Consider the following 18,135-nt stretch of genomic DNA (forward strand, 5'->3'; position numbering starts at 1 on the left):
TCAGAGGCCAAATCAGTTACGTTTTTCTGGATATAATTTAATTAAAGATTGTTTATATTTACAAACATAGTGTGATAATTTAAGCATTAACTTTTGATCAAAGGGAAAATATCTTTTGAATTACAATGTGATCGTTAATGTCATCGATCAAATATCTAAAAATCCTTCGATTCTAGATTTGCAATCTCGATACTTCGGCAACAGAGGGATTTAAAAACTTGCGGGAATATCTCCGCCGATATTCGGTCGGGTTGGGGTGAAAAAAAATTTAGTCCATTCAACTTTTTCGAAGTAAACGAAAAACTTTCGTGCGGTGAAAGTTATTTCAATCTCGTTTACGGTTTTCCCAAAAGAAAGAAGTAAATACCGTAAATAGATTCATCGATGGAAAAAAATTTAGAGATTAAAAATTACTTGGAGAAACTTCCATTTTCCTTTTTTTTTTTTATAATTGTTCCCAATCCCTGGAACGAATATCTTGACGAATCTCTTCCAATATTACCTTCCACTTTTACGCAACGCGGAATCGTGCCTAACCAAGCGCCATCGCTGCAGAAAAGTCGATCGGTCGTCGAGTCCTCGAAAACGTATCCCTCGGTGCACTCGTAAACTGCGACCAGGTATCGATTGTACGGCGGTAGCACGCTCTTCCTTCTGAAAAAAGAAAAAGTAAAAAAAAGTAGAATAAAGTGGCATTGATATATCAAGTGAAAACGTTAATAAAATATGGAGCAACGTATCTCGATATGGAATCATTTTAACAGAGAAAATTAACGTACTAAGATCTGCAAAGGTATAATATTTTCACATTCGTTTGAAAATCTATCGGATTTTTCAATAAGAGAAACTCTTTCCAAAACAACGTTTGTTAATAGAATTAGCAAGATTGAACTTAAACACGTACAGAAAATCTTAGTTAGATTAGAACTTTGCCATATGAAGGCTTTCCATCGAAGCAAGTGCAGGATGTACAAAGATCGTTGATAGGTAATTTCAACTAGGAATATGATAATAACAATGTTGATAAGCTTGAGATCGACTTAAGCTAATAATCCATAAGATCCGTGAGAAGTTGGATAATTAGAATTTGCATGCATACGAGACGTTGTCACCGTTGAAACTTTTCCAACAAACCTCGTCAACTTTGTTAATAATTATAAGAATCAGCGAATCTGGCTGATAAAAACAACAAGTAACTTACCCACACACACATATATATAATTAAAAGAAAAAATAACTTAAAATTTACACGAGATTAAAAGAAATGATCAGGGAGATTTTTCGTTCCACCTCGAGGTGGATACAAACCTGGCATACTTGGCGGGATACGCGTTTTCGACCGGGGGTGCTTTGGTAAATCCTTTCCTCCGAGCTTTCATGATGCAGCTCAGATCCAGCCTCGACATTATTGTTTCATTCAATGCAGCGCGCGGCAGAGCCGGAGGCGGCGGTTCGACCGCCGACTTCTCGCCCCCGTGCCTCATCCTCTGCCTCCTCTCCTTCGCCTTCCTCCGCTTCTTCAGCTCGCCGATCCTCTTGCGCGCCCTCACCCGATCCCTAGCCGCCCTCTCCTCGCCAGCCGCCGAAATTGGATCATCGCCGAGATACACGTCGGTGGGAAAGTGTCGGAATCTGTTGTCTGAATGGGAATAGAAATCGTGAGAATAGAAACAGTTCTTTTTTTCTTTTTTTTTTGGAATATCTCGAAATCCGTGGCACGATTCGAGGGAGATATTGAGGTGAAGGTGAGAAGGTTAGAGATTTTGTGAAAAGCGAGAAAGGAATTTGAAAAATTGAGTGAATGTACGAGATTTTCTTTTTTTTTTTTTTTAGAATGAATATCGGTTGGGATGGAAAAATTTGGAAAGTTTAGTTTCTCCTTTCTTTGTTATTATATTTAATGTATCGAATGTTAATAGATTTGGTAACAAGTAGGTTATTATTTGGCGGAGAAAAATGAGAAAAATTATTTCGAGTGAATTGATAATCTCGGGAAGATAATTATTTATTTAAATAATTTTAATTCGAATATCAGAATAGCTGTTTTTCAATAAATAATATATATATATTTTTATGGTAGAAAGTTAAATATTTTAACCCGAGATGAAATTAAATTATCGTAAGAATTTATCTATCAACATTAATTAATTTCAATTTTATATTTTATTCTTCCTTTGACAAAAATTCGCGAATTTAATTAAGATTATACACAAGTGATTGTGCGGTTCTTTTAAAATAAAATGTACACGAACAATATGGAAAAGTTAACTATGCCCGATTATCGCAATATATATTCCACTGCAGCGCCTGACTCTGATGCCTGATAATTGCTATACCTCTGCTACTGTAATGCAATCTATCGTACAGTTATATTCTTTTCTCTCGGAGAAAACCACGCAATAACTATTATAACGTTCGTAATAAGCAGAAAGTAAAAATTATTAATTAGTATACCAGTTAAAATTAATTTTTACATTAAGAAAATAAATCTTTCTTAATGTAAACTCATCAACATGCGTTCCAATCTACTTAGAACTACTTTAAAAGTTGCTTTTCGTCTCCTGAAAGAATAATAGACGCAAGAAATCCAATTTATTCCTTAAAACAATTATTCGTACACTTTACTCATTAAAATCGGATATACCGATCTTATTACAAAATTTAAGATTTCAGAAGATGTCTTGTTCAATTCCATATACATATAACAAACCCAAATCTCAGGAGAATTTGAACGAGAACAAGAAATTTCCATTTTTAAGAATCTCCTTACAACCTTCCTCGAAAAATGCATCCTGAATTTACCTCAATTAAAATAACTATACACATTGATGCAATTCACTATACATCCATAATTCCACACTCTACATTTCTTCACTTCTTCACAAAATTTCCTCGCTCACCCAATTAACAATCATTGAATATCCAACTATTTTACAATCCGTCGATCGAAAAATGGAGCGAGACGCCAAATCGAATTCAAATTTCAGCGCAGATTGAATCGGGATCGCGTGGGTCGTTTGTCATGTTAGGACGAGCGTCATCGATTAAATTCAACGTGCGTGTGCGTTAATATTGTTTGTTACGGTGTCGAGGCGAGCAGTAAATCGCGATTACGATGATCGAGAGCGATCGAGGTCTCGCTCGGTTTCCGGCCGAGGGGAAGGGAGGGACATCCGGCAGAAACTTTGCTCGTAAGTGGCTCGCAGCCGTATTGAGCCTTCCGCCGATTTCGTTTCCTCGCCAGAGGGTTCCGTGGGGAGAAGTTGGTGGAAAGTTTTCCAACAGTTGATTTTTGAAAGATAATTGAAACAGGGTTAAATAGATTTTCGGATTGAGAATTTAATCTTCCGTGTGAAATTGGTATTGGAAAATATCTCTCGCTGATATATTTTACAAGGAAAAGGTTTCGATGAAGATTCGTGTATGAAGAATCAGTGAAGTCAAATTTTTAATATTTCTTTTTCTTTTTTTTGTTTTGTATATATTTTGTATAATCTCATTAAAAATATTTTAATTTCTCATTTAAATATTTTATAAAATTAAATATTGTTGGTATTATTGGTGTGTTATAATAGTTTATATTATAAATAATATATTGTAAATATGTAATATTTTAAATAAATGTTAAAATAAAATAAGAATTTAATATTGTTTAGTAAGTGGGAATATTAGAATAAACAGGATTGAAAATTGATTTAAATACGAGCAGGGAATATTTACATAGAGGATTGGGCAGAAAATTGAAAATATTAATGAGCATTATCATTTTCATGTTATATAAAATTCAAAATTTCAATAAAATCATTAATAATTTAATATTTTCAATTCATTTTTGGAATTAATCGAGGCAACGGCGATGAATATTTTGGGTGGGCTTATTATATAGAATTATTATTATTATTATTATTTTAAAATGTAAATTTATTATCATATTTATGACAATAGTCGAATTCTAAATAATAATCGCATCGAATATACAATCTCGATTCACAGAAATCCACACTAATTAACCAATAATTCTTCGCTCTATTCTTAGAACGGTTTAACGATCTAATAAACGAATCAACTATTCTAAAATTAGAAGATCGAATTCATTCCTTTTATATGCTGGAAAAAAATTCTTATATAATTAAACATTTCAATTTGTTATGCGATAAATTTCTTAAATTTTAACAAATTATCAAGTTTCGAAATATAATTTAATTAATATAATTTAATTAATATAATTTGACTATTTTATATTTTAATCGTTAATTAATTTCATTGTTATAGAATTTGAAATTTTTGATTTTATAACTATTACAATTATATTAAAAAGAGATCACAAAAATATTTTAATCGTGTGAATGTAGTTTCACTTCTAAAATTATTCAATCATTTTCGTTCCTCGATCAAATCGATCACTATCAAGAATTCAATGCCACGCGTTAAATTAGTTTGGTCAACGTAATCGATATCGCCTTTATGCAATGAAAATCGTTCAATGATTCATAACCGCACGATTTCGAAAGTTCGTAACTTTATTGTTACCCTAGTTCTGACTTTAGAAATCCTTTATCGATTAATGAAGTCGAAAGGTTTCATCGTCGAAACAATTTTCTTCAAAATTATAAGAATATTCCTCTCGAAAACCTCGTAAAAATTATCCAATTCTATTTAATATCATAAAGAAAATTATCCAATCCATGATCCCTTTGTTATTCTCAAGAACAAAAATTAACAAATAAATAATAACAAAGACAAAATCTTTAATTTTTATAATTTAAAAATTATAGATTTTATAGATGCTCTGTTAGTTATATCGAAATAGTATACAGTCGATTAAATTACTGATCGCACAATAATTGAAAATTTAACAAGGGTTGGGCTTTCTTTTCGTGATTCGTAAATATCCGAATTCAATATTATTCCATTCGAGAAAAACAGGTTTTAAAAATAGATACACCCTTGTCGCGTTTGCACAGGTATTCCATCAAATTAATAAATCATTGTCGGATCCAGTTACCATCCAACAGACCACACCCTCCGGGAAGATTTATAAAACGATATAACGTAAACTCGTTTGGAGGAGACAAGCCGTAAATTCGGTTGCGCGTCAAACGTACACATGTTTCGGGGCCGATTCTTGTAAGAAATATTGAAAACAAAGGATTTAAAGTCGAGGGCAGAAAGTATAAATCCGCTTTAAATCCATTTCTATTTACTTAATTCAGTATCTCCTCGACCGTGGAACGGTACGCACGGAATAAATCTCTCTCGTTCCATTTCCTTTTAATATTTATCCGTGTATTAGAAAATGATACGTGATTTTTTTATAAAAAAATATATTATCTTTACTTTATTTACTTGTATCATATTATATATTTTATATATAAAAATTATTGCTCACATTTTTTATTCAATCGAAATGTGTTAAATATACAAAAATATTTATTGTTAAATTATAGATTAGTGGAATTAAAAAATTGAATATTTCAAAAGGTAAAGTTTTAATGAATTATTTAATATAATAAATTTAATATGTAAATTTGTTTTTCTATTTTTCCATGAATTTATGCGAGAGCATAATCGAGATTGGATAACTGCCGCGTTTAGGGATGAAAAGGGTTGAACCTAGACTCGATGAAACGCATTACACGCACGGGTCTGAACACAGGGGTGAACACTGACACTCTCATTAAAAGCGTATCAGATAACAATCACCAGGGTTTATCAAGATCGTGAAACAGAAACCATTTGCAGAGTAATTTTCAACCAAGAGAACAGCTTTGAGCGATGAATTAACTCTGAACGCGAAATAATTACGGTCCACGTCGATAAACAATCCAACGGAATAAACGCGCCCCTTCCTCCCTTTCCCATTTCCTCCACCCTTTCGTTTTAACCTCAACCCCTCTCCCCTTCACAAATTCATTAATTTCAACTTTGCCACCAATTTTGGTGATTCGTTCGTTCCTCCATTTTTAAAAACGATTTTTAAAAATCCTTTTTATTTTTAAAAATCATTTTTAAAAATCCATAAACAATTTTATTTATTCCTGCGTGGGGGCGTTTTGTATAATTGATAATAGGCTATAATCGTATATTATTATTATTATTATTATTATTAAATTGAGTAATAATTTTCGATTGCATATCTTTTTAAAAATTAATGCAGAAAATATTATTTATTTCTCCATCGAGTAGAAGGATTAACAAAATTTTAAATTGGCGATACAAATTATTAATTTTCTTTAGATATTATTTAGAAAGATGAAAGGAAGATTAAAGGGAAAAAATTCATTTCTTTTTTCCCCTTTGTATTATGCGACGAATCGCTTTAATTACGAATACAAAGGGAAAGTTACTTCATTAAATGTTTTAAAGTTTAAAAGTATCTCTTAGGAAAAAATCTATAAAACAAGTACTTGAAGCGAGTAAGTTGCTCACCACTAAGTTCCTTTGCTTAATGTAAAATAATAATAATAATAATAATAATAATAATAAGATACGTTTGACTATAAGATAGAATCTTCACACAAGATTCAATTCTATGGAATCAATTCGGATATCAATTCTATTATCATTGAAAATATTTTCCATAATTCGATATTTTCCAAGACAATTCTTAAATTCTTAAATTTTACTTGAAGAAATCCAAGTATCTGCTTTAAACGCTACGGTATTTCTCTCACGTTATTCTATAAATAAAAGGATTTCGAAAGTATGTCTGTGTCTAAAAAAAGAAAAAATTCTTCCATTCTTCCCACATTTTCTTCCCCAACGCTATGAATTGATCTAATTGCGTGGGACATCTCGTGGACCGCATATAATGCAACCGTGCTTTCTGTCCAGGGTTGGGCAACGCAGTGGCCAACGCACTTGATTTGCACGCTGGAACGCGCGTGCACACGATTAACCGGCCATACATACGAAGGTTTTTCCGCGGTCTTCACTCGTCCCAGTTCGAGTCCATAGAATTAGCCGCACGTTAGTGCCGCATGTGTTCGCGACAGATTTATATATATACGTGCCACGATCTTACCGCGCTCTCGACCGATAAATTTAGGAAAAAACTGCCCGAAAAATTTGGGTAATTTATCACCAAGGAGGAGGGTGAAAGTTAGTTAACGATCAGGTTCAATAATCCTTTTGGAAATATATATATATATAATTCAATATATGAGATTATTTTTAAAATAGATGATGTTCATATCAGAACAGGAAGATTAAGAATAAAGGAAAATTTCTTCAAAAAGGATATTGAAATTATCTCGATTACATTAAATACTTAATTCGAATTTTTTATTTCAAACCAAGAAGATTCAAAGATGTAAGAAGTTGGAAATATAGGACACATTTCCAAATTACTCGATCAAATTCTTCTTTTTCAAAAATTTCACAAAATCTTCCTCTCGAAAAATCAGATTATTTAATTCTTAATAGGTTTGTTTCGTCGTGGAAAGAAAAGTCTCGCGATTAAATGAAAGGAGCAATAAAGATCGGCAAGAATAGGTCGCCAAAACAATCGAGCTTCCAACCCAGAGAGTTTTGTTCCAAATTACTTAACGAGTCTTGGAGGCTATAAACGGAACAAGTTGCGCAATATCCATTGGCCCGGCAAATAAAAGTTGCTAAGCCTTAACACTTGCAGCATTAGTTGGTTGCAGAGTTTGACCGCAGGCTTAGCCACGACGGATAAAGATCGCTGGGAAACCTCTGCTTGTTTATGGCCGAGTTATTGCAACGAGTTATCTTCAAGCAACTTCCAACAGATCATTTTCTCTTTCTCTTCTTTAATTCGTCGAAAAAAATATCGTGAAGAAGAAGAGATGGATAAATGAATAAATATCGAAAGTTCATTGTTCGAATCTGTTAAATCACAAGAAATCCGTTTGTTTTCCAAGAGATGTTTGTGGAAGACGAGATATTTATCCAAAAGGATAAAATAGAAATTCGAAATGAACCAAGTTTCCGTGGAAAATGTAAAGCAAATGTAAATTGTAAGATCTCCAGACTTGAAAAGAGATGCTGAACAGGATAAATTAAATTTTGAAGATTTTCAAGTAAAAGAATACCCTGTTTTTAATATAACGATATGTGCGAGAATTTAAGAATTTAATTTAAAAAGAAATATTTAAAAATTCAAAGATTTAAATTAAAATATCCAAAGTTCAAGCGTAAGATTTAAACGTTGAAAAATTCTAGAAAATCGAACCTGCCATCCATGAAGATTCATTCAAATTCATTCGCAAAGACCTTCCTTCGATCCTCCCCCCAATATTATCACGCAGAGAAACGAACAACAGTGTCGTGGACGATATGGTTACGTTTTGAGAAAGCGGAGATGTTATACGATACATTTATCTCGATCGCGGCAAATTCGAGGTATGCCATCCCGGTGAATCTGGTGGCCCTGAAACACGCCGAATGGAACAAGGGGCGACGCGTTCAGAAGGGCACGTTCCTTAACCGCCACTCGACAAATTTCCCAACTACTCGAGGAACGTTTCAGAGTTCTCCTAGGCCCTCAGCTATTTCTGAGGGGCAGACCATGGAATCGATCGTCGAATCGTCTTCGGTAATTTCCTCCCCTCCCTCGACTTTTTAAATGATACAACGAGAGAATTCTTGTTCCATTGAATCGTATTTTTTTGGTTTCTATTTTTCAGATCAACAAGTTGACGAATATTATATAGCGAGCTCCAGTTTGAAATTTATTAGCAATTTGTTGAAATGGAAAAGTGTTGCTTCGTAAATTATTGTTGAATATTAAGAGATATTAATTGTGTGTATATTTATAATATATTTGTATAATAATATGTGATTTTATTGCAGCATGACGTTCTATCTATCTCGTCTGCACGAGAATGACAAGAATAATAAGACAAGAATATAAGACAAGATCGAAGAAAAGATTGTTGCAAAAACAGGAGAATTATTGTAATGGAGTTGTATGTGAATAGTGTAACGGTTAAACTTAACAGAAGCAACATTTTAGAGTTTCAAGATACATTTTGTTCCTCAGACATTCCTCCTGGGGGAATTTTCTGAACCAGAATTCTAATATCCAGGAGTTGGGCAGAGTTTTAACAATTTTCTCAAACAAGGAAGGAGATGATAAGGCGTAGAACAAAGTTTGCAAAAATTTTACTTCGTTGCGTGATTTAGATTCGCTAAAGGACGAAAGCTGATGTAAGAAACCTCTAGAAAGAAATTTTGGTTATCGTTCTATTGTATTTTTTTTTTCAGGATGGAGAGAAAAGATATCCTTTGTTTAATAACTTTTGACCACTTTATATATTTATTGATAAATTTTCGTTCGATATTTGATAATTTTAAAATTAATAAAGGTAAAAGAAAATGTAAAAAGTTACGAATATAAATATTTAAAAATTATGTGAGGATTTTTACAGATAAATTCGTCTCAATAATTTTACTATAATTATTAGTCACAATTAATTGCAATCCTTACTTTTATTCTTTCCATCCTGCTATTAAATTCTAAAATCCTATATTCACTATCCTATATCTTTCTTAGAGAAATGTGAAATAGCTTCAGGCAGAATGCTAAAAGTATATCATGATTTATTTCAGATAAACCGATTGTTCTAACCAACAATAGATGTAAAGGAAACGTATAGATTATACACGTCAAAATTATGAGTTACAACCTCTAATATTACTCTAACAATAAAATTATCGTCGATAATATATAAGTATTAAACATTATCTTCAAACATGGAATAAATCAAGGCTAATAAAATATTTATTAAACTATTCTGCTTACATCCAGGATATATAAAAAAAATAAAAAATTAAACGTTGCATATCCTTTGAAAAATATTAATATCATATAATTAACATGACATTTTATTTTTCAGGTTCCAAATAATTATATTAGAAGAGAACGATTAAAATTATTTCAACGAATGAGAAACGAATGAGTGTTAATTTTCGAAACTATTATTGATATAAACTTCCCTCTCTGCTGAAATAAAAAAAATTCCTCGAGAATTAATTAATTTGCTTTTAAAATAAACCAACCAACCAGCCGAGATACTTTCCCGAGATATCTCTTACTTAAATATTTATTATTTTAATGAAAATGTAGTTGCAACCCCCTCACCTCAGAGAGAATTTATCAATTCTCCTTTTTTCTTTTTTTTTTAACATCGTTATATCTCCAACTAACGCCCCGTTTATTTCTTTTAGACATAAACAAGACAAGAAATTGCCGCCATCGAGAAATTACGCCACCTGAGAGATTGGGCGTATAAATCTGTATCAAAGCTTGTCCACGGCTCATACGGATCATGTATGGGAAACTGGTCTCATCGTTAAGAAATTCCCAAAGCGAATTGTGATGTGGAAAATACGTGTGGAAAAAAGAAATAATGTGAATGAAAATTGTATTCGTATCCTCATTTTAAAATTTAATCAAAATATTGTCTTTTCGCAGGGAAAAAAAATCTCGTATTATAAATTTGAAAACGGATGTTCAAAAAAAAATAGGTTGCAAAGGGAAAAATAATTTCATTATTTGAAACGTAATAATGATAAAATAATGATAATATAACGTTTGATATGACAATGTATGATACACAGAGAACATAATTTTTACCATTTTTCACCATTTTTATTAAATATCGTTGGTAATGAAATTTAAGCGAAAAGGAAAAACGAGAAACATAATTAAATAAAAACGTTCGGATTTATCACTTTTGGAATATTCACAAGGATATGATATATATAACTCGAAGAATGAAAAGGAAAAAAGAAAAATATCAACTACCTACTGAAACTTTCGATAAAAAAAAATTAAAAGAAGCTAAAAGCTTCTAAAATTATAATGTAAAAAGAAGATTAACATCATTTCCATTCCAATGAATAACTCTCGTATTTAAATTCCCTAAGTATAAAATAAATTTCTTGGGAAAGAAGTTGAGAAAGATCGAGAGGAGAAGAATTGTAGCGTATTAAAATACGATGCAAAGGAGGGAGTCACGGGAGACGATATCAAAAATGACACTCGCTATCGTATGCATCACACCTAATATTCCTGGCTCCATTTCGTGGAGGGCCGTTTTAACCGTCGATCGTTTATCAGAGCTCGTAAATCAAATAACCGATACCCTCGTGGAAATGCAAAATGGCGATGAAGTGGAGGAATGATGGTTCCTCGCGAAAACGATTGAAACTCCTTTTTTTTTTTTTTTTCGAAGGAAAACCATAGCCGATTTATTCGCTCGATAAGACAGCTCGCGAGATGCTTGTTATCGGTCGAACCGTCATTTTTTACCCGCGAAATACAAGGTTTTACGGAGGAGATCGTTGGCGAATTTGTTGAGAGAGGATACGTGATTTAGGTTAGTTTTAGGTGATTGAGAGGAGTTCGTGTGATTTTAGATTGGTTAAATATTTGATTATTCCTCGAGGGGAGAGCGTATCGATTTTCATGAAATTTTACGAATAGCCGAGGAATTTAGAAATGTTTTATTTGATATCGGATGGAATTCGGATCGGATTCGAATGGTAGGAAATTTATGGAATATTCAGTTTCGAATATTTATACAGGATAATAAACGTTAAAGTATTAACTTTTTGCGGTTGTGCGTTCAACATGTTATTTCATTTGTTTCTCTGTTCTTAAACATACAAGATATCTGTTTGCGATACGATTTGATATTTTTATTTCTAAATTTAAATTTTGAAAGTTATCTTGTTAGAAACTCGTTGAGATATGTTCGTAGAAAGAATTGTGGAATAGAACAATATAGTTTTAAAATTAGAATAAGAAGGATAAGAAGTTGTGATAAAATTAATTCAAAAATTTCCTATTTATTACGAATATAACGCGCATAACTTCGACCAATTAAAATACTTGGCGAAACGTAGAAATTTTGCAGTCAAACAATTTGACACAATAATTGGCGTTTCTCCTACTTTCTAAATATGGCATTTACACTCCTAACGAATATTAGTTCAGCCCTTTTAACCAATCATTCCGTGCATTCATTCCTTAGTCAATTCGATACAGTTCATTGAAATGGAGCTCTATCATGATTTATTAACGCCTACGTTTTCGCTCTTTAGTCACAATCTCCCCCACGTTAACGCAATCGACGTTAATAATCCAGTTGCGCAACATCTCTATTCATTTTTAACTTCAGAATAAATATCCTGTACGATTTAAAATTTTGATAAATTTTTTCAATAATTTCAACGTTATAAAATTACAATTGATATCGATGGAATCGTTAAAATCGTTTCAGATTTCCAGGCATTAAGATCTTTAAGATTTTCTAACGCGAGTTTCTAAAAATTCCTCGACTTAGATTTTAAAATCCCTTTAAAATAACATCTATTTCAAAGTTCTTCCATGTTATAATAAATTCCTAGAACGAATTAATTTAAAATTTCCAATTAGACTTTTATCGATTCTTCTAATCAATCCAAAGATTTGCTGTAAAGATTTGATGTAATCCCTCTCTAGAATATTCGACTCGTTAAAAACTGATTTTACAATCCTCGTGATACCTCAAGATTGAACTCTGATGCAAAGTTTCCAAATGAAAATGTCTACCGAGACATTTCACAATTTTAAAATCATTCCACGCGAATATTTGACAAATTTAATCTCGTGGCTTATCTCTCCAACTCGTGATAATACAATCACGAATATTTACTATGAATTTCTAATATATGTATACACTTGGTTTGTTTATTCCTATTGTACTTTTTTCCCATAGTATCGGGATGCTGCGTTCCAAAAGCTTTCAAAGGGATGAAACAGGGATGCTGTGGATGCACAACCCTTGGCCGGTTCCTCTTTTCGATCAGTGTCTGCGGGGCTAATTATGCTAAACGGTGGGGCAAAGTTGTTGGTCAAAGCGAGGCAACATAAGACGTAAGAGGAATGAAAGCGGAGGCAATATCCTTTGGACGGATTGAAATTCCTTGAGCGTAAACGGTGTGGACGAAGAATCGATCAGTATTCAGAACTGGATATTAATTTCCGGGAGAGCAATGCCGTTACAGAAATTTTTATTTCGCGCCCCTATCGATCGAGTGAAATTTTAGAGAAGGGTGATAACGATAATGGTCCACTCAATTGAATAAACAGATAATCTTTCCTAATTTTCTCTCATCCCTTGCTCGAGTTTATATAGATTCAGGATTTTAAAATTCTAGGGATATTAATTAAAAACTGTTCTATCTCCGAATTCTTTATCATTTCCTTTATGCGGTGAAAATATCTGATGATTTGATTTAGTTGTTAATGAAATAATATGATATCCTTGATGATATATTACGTAAAAAAAATGTAATTTTATATTTTGGACTTTTGTCGAAAAAAAGAAATGAATCTGATCCAGGATTATATATTCAATGTATGTATTATAATTATTATCAGATATTTATAGATTGAAATTTGAACGAATATGAATAGAAGAGAAAAAGAAGTTAAATAGAGATTTAATAATTTTTCATGAAATATATAAAAATACCCGTATAAAGAAACGTAACTTTATTCATATTCGTTAAAATTCCATATATTTGCATATCTAGACCGAGCACATTTTTACAGACACGAATTAAATACTTTCTTTAATTCCAAAGTACAATATCTTTATAACAAATCTTAGTTCCTTAGAATCGATCTCCCATACACGAAAAGAAATCGTGCATAATTCATTCCTTCAACTTTTCGAACAAAGATATGCCCGATACACGCGCAATCGTTCCGCGATTCAACTTTAACGATTTAAAACGCATCATATTCGCATTAAATCATCGACGAGGCTGAACCAGATGGAGAGAGGGAGAGGAGGAAAAAACGTGGAAATCTAAATCGAGCGATTTTAACGGGGGCGGAAATTAAAGCGGAGATTCGCGAAACGCGGCGAACGTATTCATCCTGGATCGTCCGATCCCGCCGCGATTTTATTTTAATTCGAACTTTTAGCACAATCGCGTTCGGCAATGCAATTTTAATGGCTCTCTGCTTGAAACTTGGCTAACAGTTTTCCCATTGTTATCGCATAGAAACTACAAAACCTCGCATGGAGCAAGTTGGCGGGGGTTGAATTTTTAAATAATAATGCGCCCCCGAATAGAATTTTTTGAGGAACATGCTGAGAGGGAAGGAGAAGGGAGAAAGGAGGGGGGATCGATCAAACATTGATATATAATCATAATATATTATAACAAATTCCGTGTATTTTCTCTCGATACATTCCAAGTGATAACAAATATTAAAGTAAGTAAAGATGTTAATGATGAAATATTAATTTAGACGTAAATTATAGATCTTTTACTTTTAAGTATATCGTTAATTCTTTAATTTTAATAAAAAATTAATTGTTTCCAGATTCAATTGGAGAAATTAAGAAAATTTTTTACTGAAACACATTTTGTGAAATACATCATATTATCCAATATGAAGAATGCTCGAATATAATATAATATAATTATTATTTTCTTCAAATTGAACATTCTCGTAATATATTACTATATATAATCTAAAATAAAAATTCCACGGATAAATGTATACAAACTTTCATCCGAAGAATTCATTTCTGAAACGGAAATGGCGAAGAACAACAAGCAAATCGACGACATATACCATTTCATTCCCTATCTATCGATTTATCTAACGACGACGACTTACAATCCCCGATTTTAATGCGAGCAACCCGGCTGCATCTTTCGCGGGACAATCGTGGAACGATCGTGGCGCATGAGAAATGTTCCACGGAGCAAAGAAACGGCGGAAGTCTCCCCGCCGGTTAATGCTCTTTGTCCTTCCAACAAAGGGGGCGTCCTTTGTGCCTGAACGCGTACCGCCACTTTTTGAACGATGTTTTCCCGTGAATTTTCGCCCCTTTCATCCGTGAAATAATGCGGCAAATAATTCATTGGGAACACGAGAACCAAGAAAGGGAAAATACCTCGTGACGGAAGTTAACGGAAGCGGTGAAGTTGAAGGGAACTTGGGAGGAGGAGGAGGAGGAGGTGCAGGGTTTGTCGGTTGGAGCGTTACGGTTGCCATGTTGGAGAGCGGTTAGGAAGGGAGGGAGGAGACCAAATTCGAGAGCAAATATCCGAAATTGAAGCAATCGAAGCGTGTAAAATGGTCGGTCAATGAGAAAGTTCTGGTACAAGGGGAAGTTGCCGGGTTTTGTACGCGAGAACGGTGATAATGTTATTACGTTTTCCGCCGTAGTTTCCGCCAAGAGTGGTAAAAGTGGTTGATCTGAAAACGGAACGAGATATATTTCCATTGACAGTTCCTTCCGGGGATTGTGGAGGGAGAGAATCGAGATCGATCGATGGACGGATCGATTCTCCAACAACTGGCGAAGCTATTGAGATTAAGGTTATTATTGGCTCAACTTTCTATAAATCTTTGAATATAGAGGGAACTGGAATTTGTATAATTTTTTTTCATAGGGTAAGTAAAATATCTATATGTAAAACGTGTATATAAAAAATTAGAAATTGTTTGGAAGTAATTGATTTAAAATTCTATCGATTTCTTATTAATAAAAATCCTCAATCTGTTGTTACAATTTGTTATTAATAAATTTTCAAATATCAATATAAAGGGTAAAGGCAAATAACTGTTTGTTGATGCAGATACTATTAGCATCCAATCGTATAATCCAATTATTAATATATAAATAATGTTGCACTGTATCAGGATTGATTTAATTTTGAGAACGATAATGATGTAATGATCGAATTATGGAAAGAAATATTACGAATGAACAAAAACTAATCAAATTTTATCTATTTGATCGTATTTCTATTTGTTAGGATAAAATGAAAAAATTCTTCATCGATGAATGCAACATTCGTAATAATGCATCATTCTCGAATGTAAATTTTTAATAAAATTTATATATAATCCTCTTTTATACTCAGGATTATAAATATAAAAATATACGTATAACGTATATAAATTAAAAATAAAAAAAAAAGACAAAAAATAAATGGAGGCATAAAATATTTCTTTCGCAAAAAAAAAAAAAAAAATAGCTTAACATATCAAATTTTTTATCAAACGTCGTTTTAAAAATGCATCAGCAAACTTCAATTATATTAAATTATATTTCCAACTATTTATTAATTAAAAAATTGATCAAAATAAATTAAATAATTCCTAAAAATTCCTATTTTTTCGAAAAAACTAACAAATATTCAAATAAAATATATTGTCGATAAATTAAAATGTGATAAAATTATTTTCTAACAATAGTAGTTTTCAAAAATAATATTATGAAACGACAATTAATTAATTCCCAATTAATAAAATAAAAATCCCAAACTATCTTATCCTTTTTTCTTTTTTTTTTTTTACGTAAATATATTTATAATTATAATTTTTAAACATATAGTAATAATTCACGTGTATCATATAATAATAAAAATCTACAATTTAATTAATTCTACCTCCAAAACAATTAATCCTCCTAATAAAAATAATTCCAAAGCATTTTGTTTCTTTTCTAAAAAAAAAAAAAAAAAAAGAAAAAAAATATGAATCGTTTAAAAACACGGGTGAAAAATTTCATCAACGAACATGTCCTATTTCGCTCGTCCAGTGAAATCAAATTTGAGAAGGAAACATTGTTTTCAAAAAATAACGAGGGCTTCTGTGCGCATTTGAGAGTAAAGAAGCGTTGTTGAAACACCGTGAAACTATTTCATCCCTTCGTAGTTATTGATAATCAATAGGGCAATAAAAAAAATATATATTGGGTCGTTACGAAAATAACGACCCAACACATTTCAAATAGCAACGAATCACGCGATAGACTTAATGGTTGATAGGATTTAACGAATAGATAAACGAAATAGAAATATCAAAAGTAAAAATACAAGTTGATTTTGCAGAATGTAGAATGTGAAAAAGATTAGGGGAGCGAAATGATTTCAAAGTGAATGGTAGACCGTGAAATTTTCCACGACAGAGGGATTTTTTTTTTTTATAGGTATAAAACGTTTTTTAATTTTCAAGTACCGAGAAACATGGTAACTCGAATTCTCGTGTTCCGGCCATGTAAAACTGAATTCAGATATCCTTTTTTTTTTTTTTTTTCAATTTTTCGAAAGGAAAATAGATAAATAGTAATGGTGGGAAAATCAGGGAAATTTTACAGATTGTGATAACTGGAGTGGATAAAAATATGATGAAAATTGTAAAAAATTGGAAATATTGTAAAATTAAAAGAAATTAATGAAAAAGATTTTAATTATATTTTAAATTTTAAATTTTCTTGATATATTCGATATTAAGTTTATCGTTTTTTTTAATTAATTCTAAGATTGGCATATTTTGTGTTATATAAAAAAATTCAAAAAATTCCAAATAAAATTGAATCGTTATTTTCCTATCTTATTCCAAATCGTTTATATTTTGTTCGATAGAAATTCGATAGATTTTAAATTTATTACTCTCCTCTACTTAACAAAGATATAATGAACAATACTACATATGTTAAATTACATCATGGTACCAGCATTTGAAACTCTTATCCATCAATTCGATCTACCAGTCGAGCATGGCCATTGCTCAACCGATTTTGACGTGTTACAAAGTCAATCCTTTCGGTGAGTGAAATTGAACTCATATCTATTTACTTCGACAGTGTTCGATACCAACTGGTTCATCTTGTATAAAGTATATGTATACATCATCTGTCAAATTGAAGATCAATGGATACGTCATTGATCAAAAAAAAAAAAACTTGAGACAAACTGGTTTTTTAATAAAGGGTCAGTTTGTCAAACTTTCGAACACTTTTCGTGATATAAATTGCCATAGAAATATCGCGTTGATACTATTAAAATTTAATATATTACATTAAATTAAGTCAAAATTTAATTTAAAATTTTATTTCTCTCAAAAATATATTTTTAAATTTTTTTACAGGTACGTATAACTTTTCAATTAAAAAGTCCATTCTATATCTGCAACAATGTCTGTTTCCATTGTCCGATTCGAATTGAAAAATTAAAATTTTTATATACATAAAGCACGCAATAGCTTTGTGGGAAAATCCTAAGAGAAATCGATCCAAAGCTTAAGTGAATAAAGGCCAGGTATAAATTCGGGTTAGAGAAAGAAAAATTGAAATCATTTTTATT

At 31.8% G+C, this 18,135-nt stretch overlaps 2 protein-coding genes and 1 long non-coding RNA gene across 8 annotated transcripts in view; 2 read left to right on the forward strand and 1 right to left on the reverse strand.

Annotated features, from left to right (window-relative positions):
- The window catches only part of LOC725800 (fibrillin-2), a 160,127-nt gene that overhangs the window by 58,790 nt on the left and 83,202 nt on the right, over window positions 1–18,135 (reverse strand). For all 3 annotated transcript variants that reach the window (XM_006561295.3, XM_016912646.2, XM_006561296.3), the window contains exons 3-4: window positions 1,309–1,639; window positions 503–654 (exon numbers count right to left, since the gene is read on the reverse strand). In XM_006561295.3, coding sequence (XP_006561358.2) covers window positions 503–654; window positions 1,309–1,639 — 483 coding nt within the window. The remainder of the gene's footprint in view (window positions 1–502; window positions 655–1,308; window positions 1,640–18,135) is intronic.
- Window positions 7,231–13,352, forward strand: LOC102653687. 3 transcript variants are annotated; one of them, XR_003304917.1, is made up of 5 exons: window positions 7,231–8,560; window positions 8,652–8,733; window positions 8,818–8,933; window positions 9,008–9,174; window positions 9,577–13,352. XR_003304917.1 is itself a non-coding variant. In XM_026441424.1 (2 exons), exons 1-2 carry the CDS (start codon window positions 8,207–8,209, stop codon window positions 8,676–8,678), a joined length of 381 nt encoding a protein of 126 aa, XP_026297209.1. In that variant the 5' UTR covers window positions 7,231–8,206; the 3' UTR covers window positions 8,679–8,803. The 3 variants fall into 3 exon arrangements, 1 of the variants encoding a protein (XP_026297209.1); XR_409062.3 differs by having other exon boundaries at window positions 8,818–9,174; XM_026441424.1 differs by lacking the exons at window positions 8,818–8,933; window positions 9,008–9,174; window positions 9,577–13,352 and having other exon boundaries at window positions 8,652–8,803.
- LOC102653731 lies at window positions 13,417–17,743 on the forward strand. Of its 2 annotated transcripts, XR_003304926.1 has the most exons (4): window positions 13,417–14,242; window positions 14,354–15,118; window positions 15,209–15,436; window positions 17,508–17,743. It is a non-coding gene; the product is annotated as an uncharacterized LOC102653731 (long non-coding RNA). The 2 variants fall into 2 exon arrangements; XR_003304925.1 differs by having other exon boundaries at window positions 14,354–15,436.

This window comes from Apis mellifera, linkage group LG6 (assembly GCF_003254395.2).
Source record: "Apis mellifera strain DH4 linkage group LG6, Amel_HAv3.1, whole genome shotgun sequence".
NCBI lineage: Eukaryota > Metazoa > Arthropoda > Insecta > Hymenoptera > Apidae > Apis > Apis mellifera.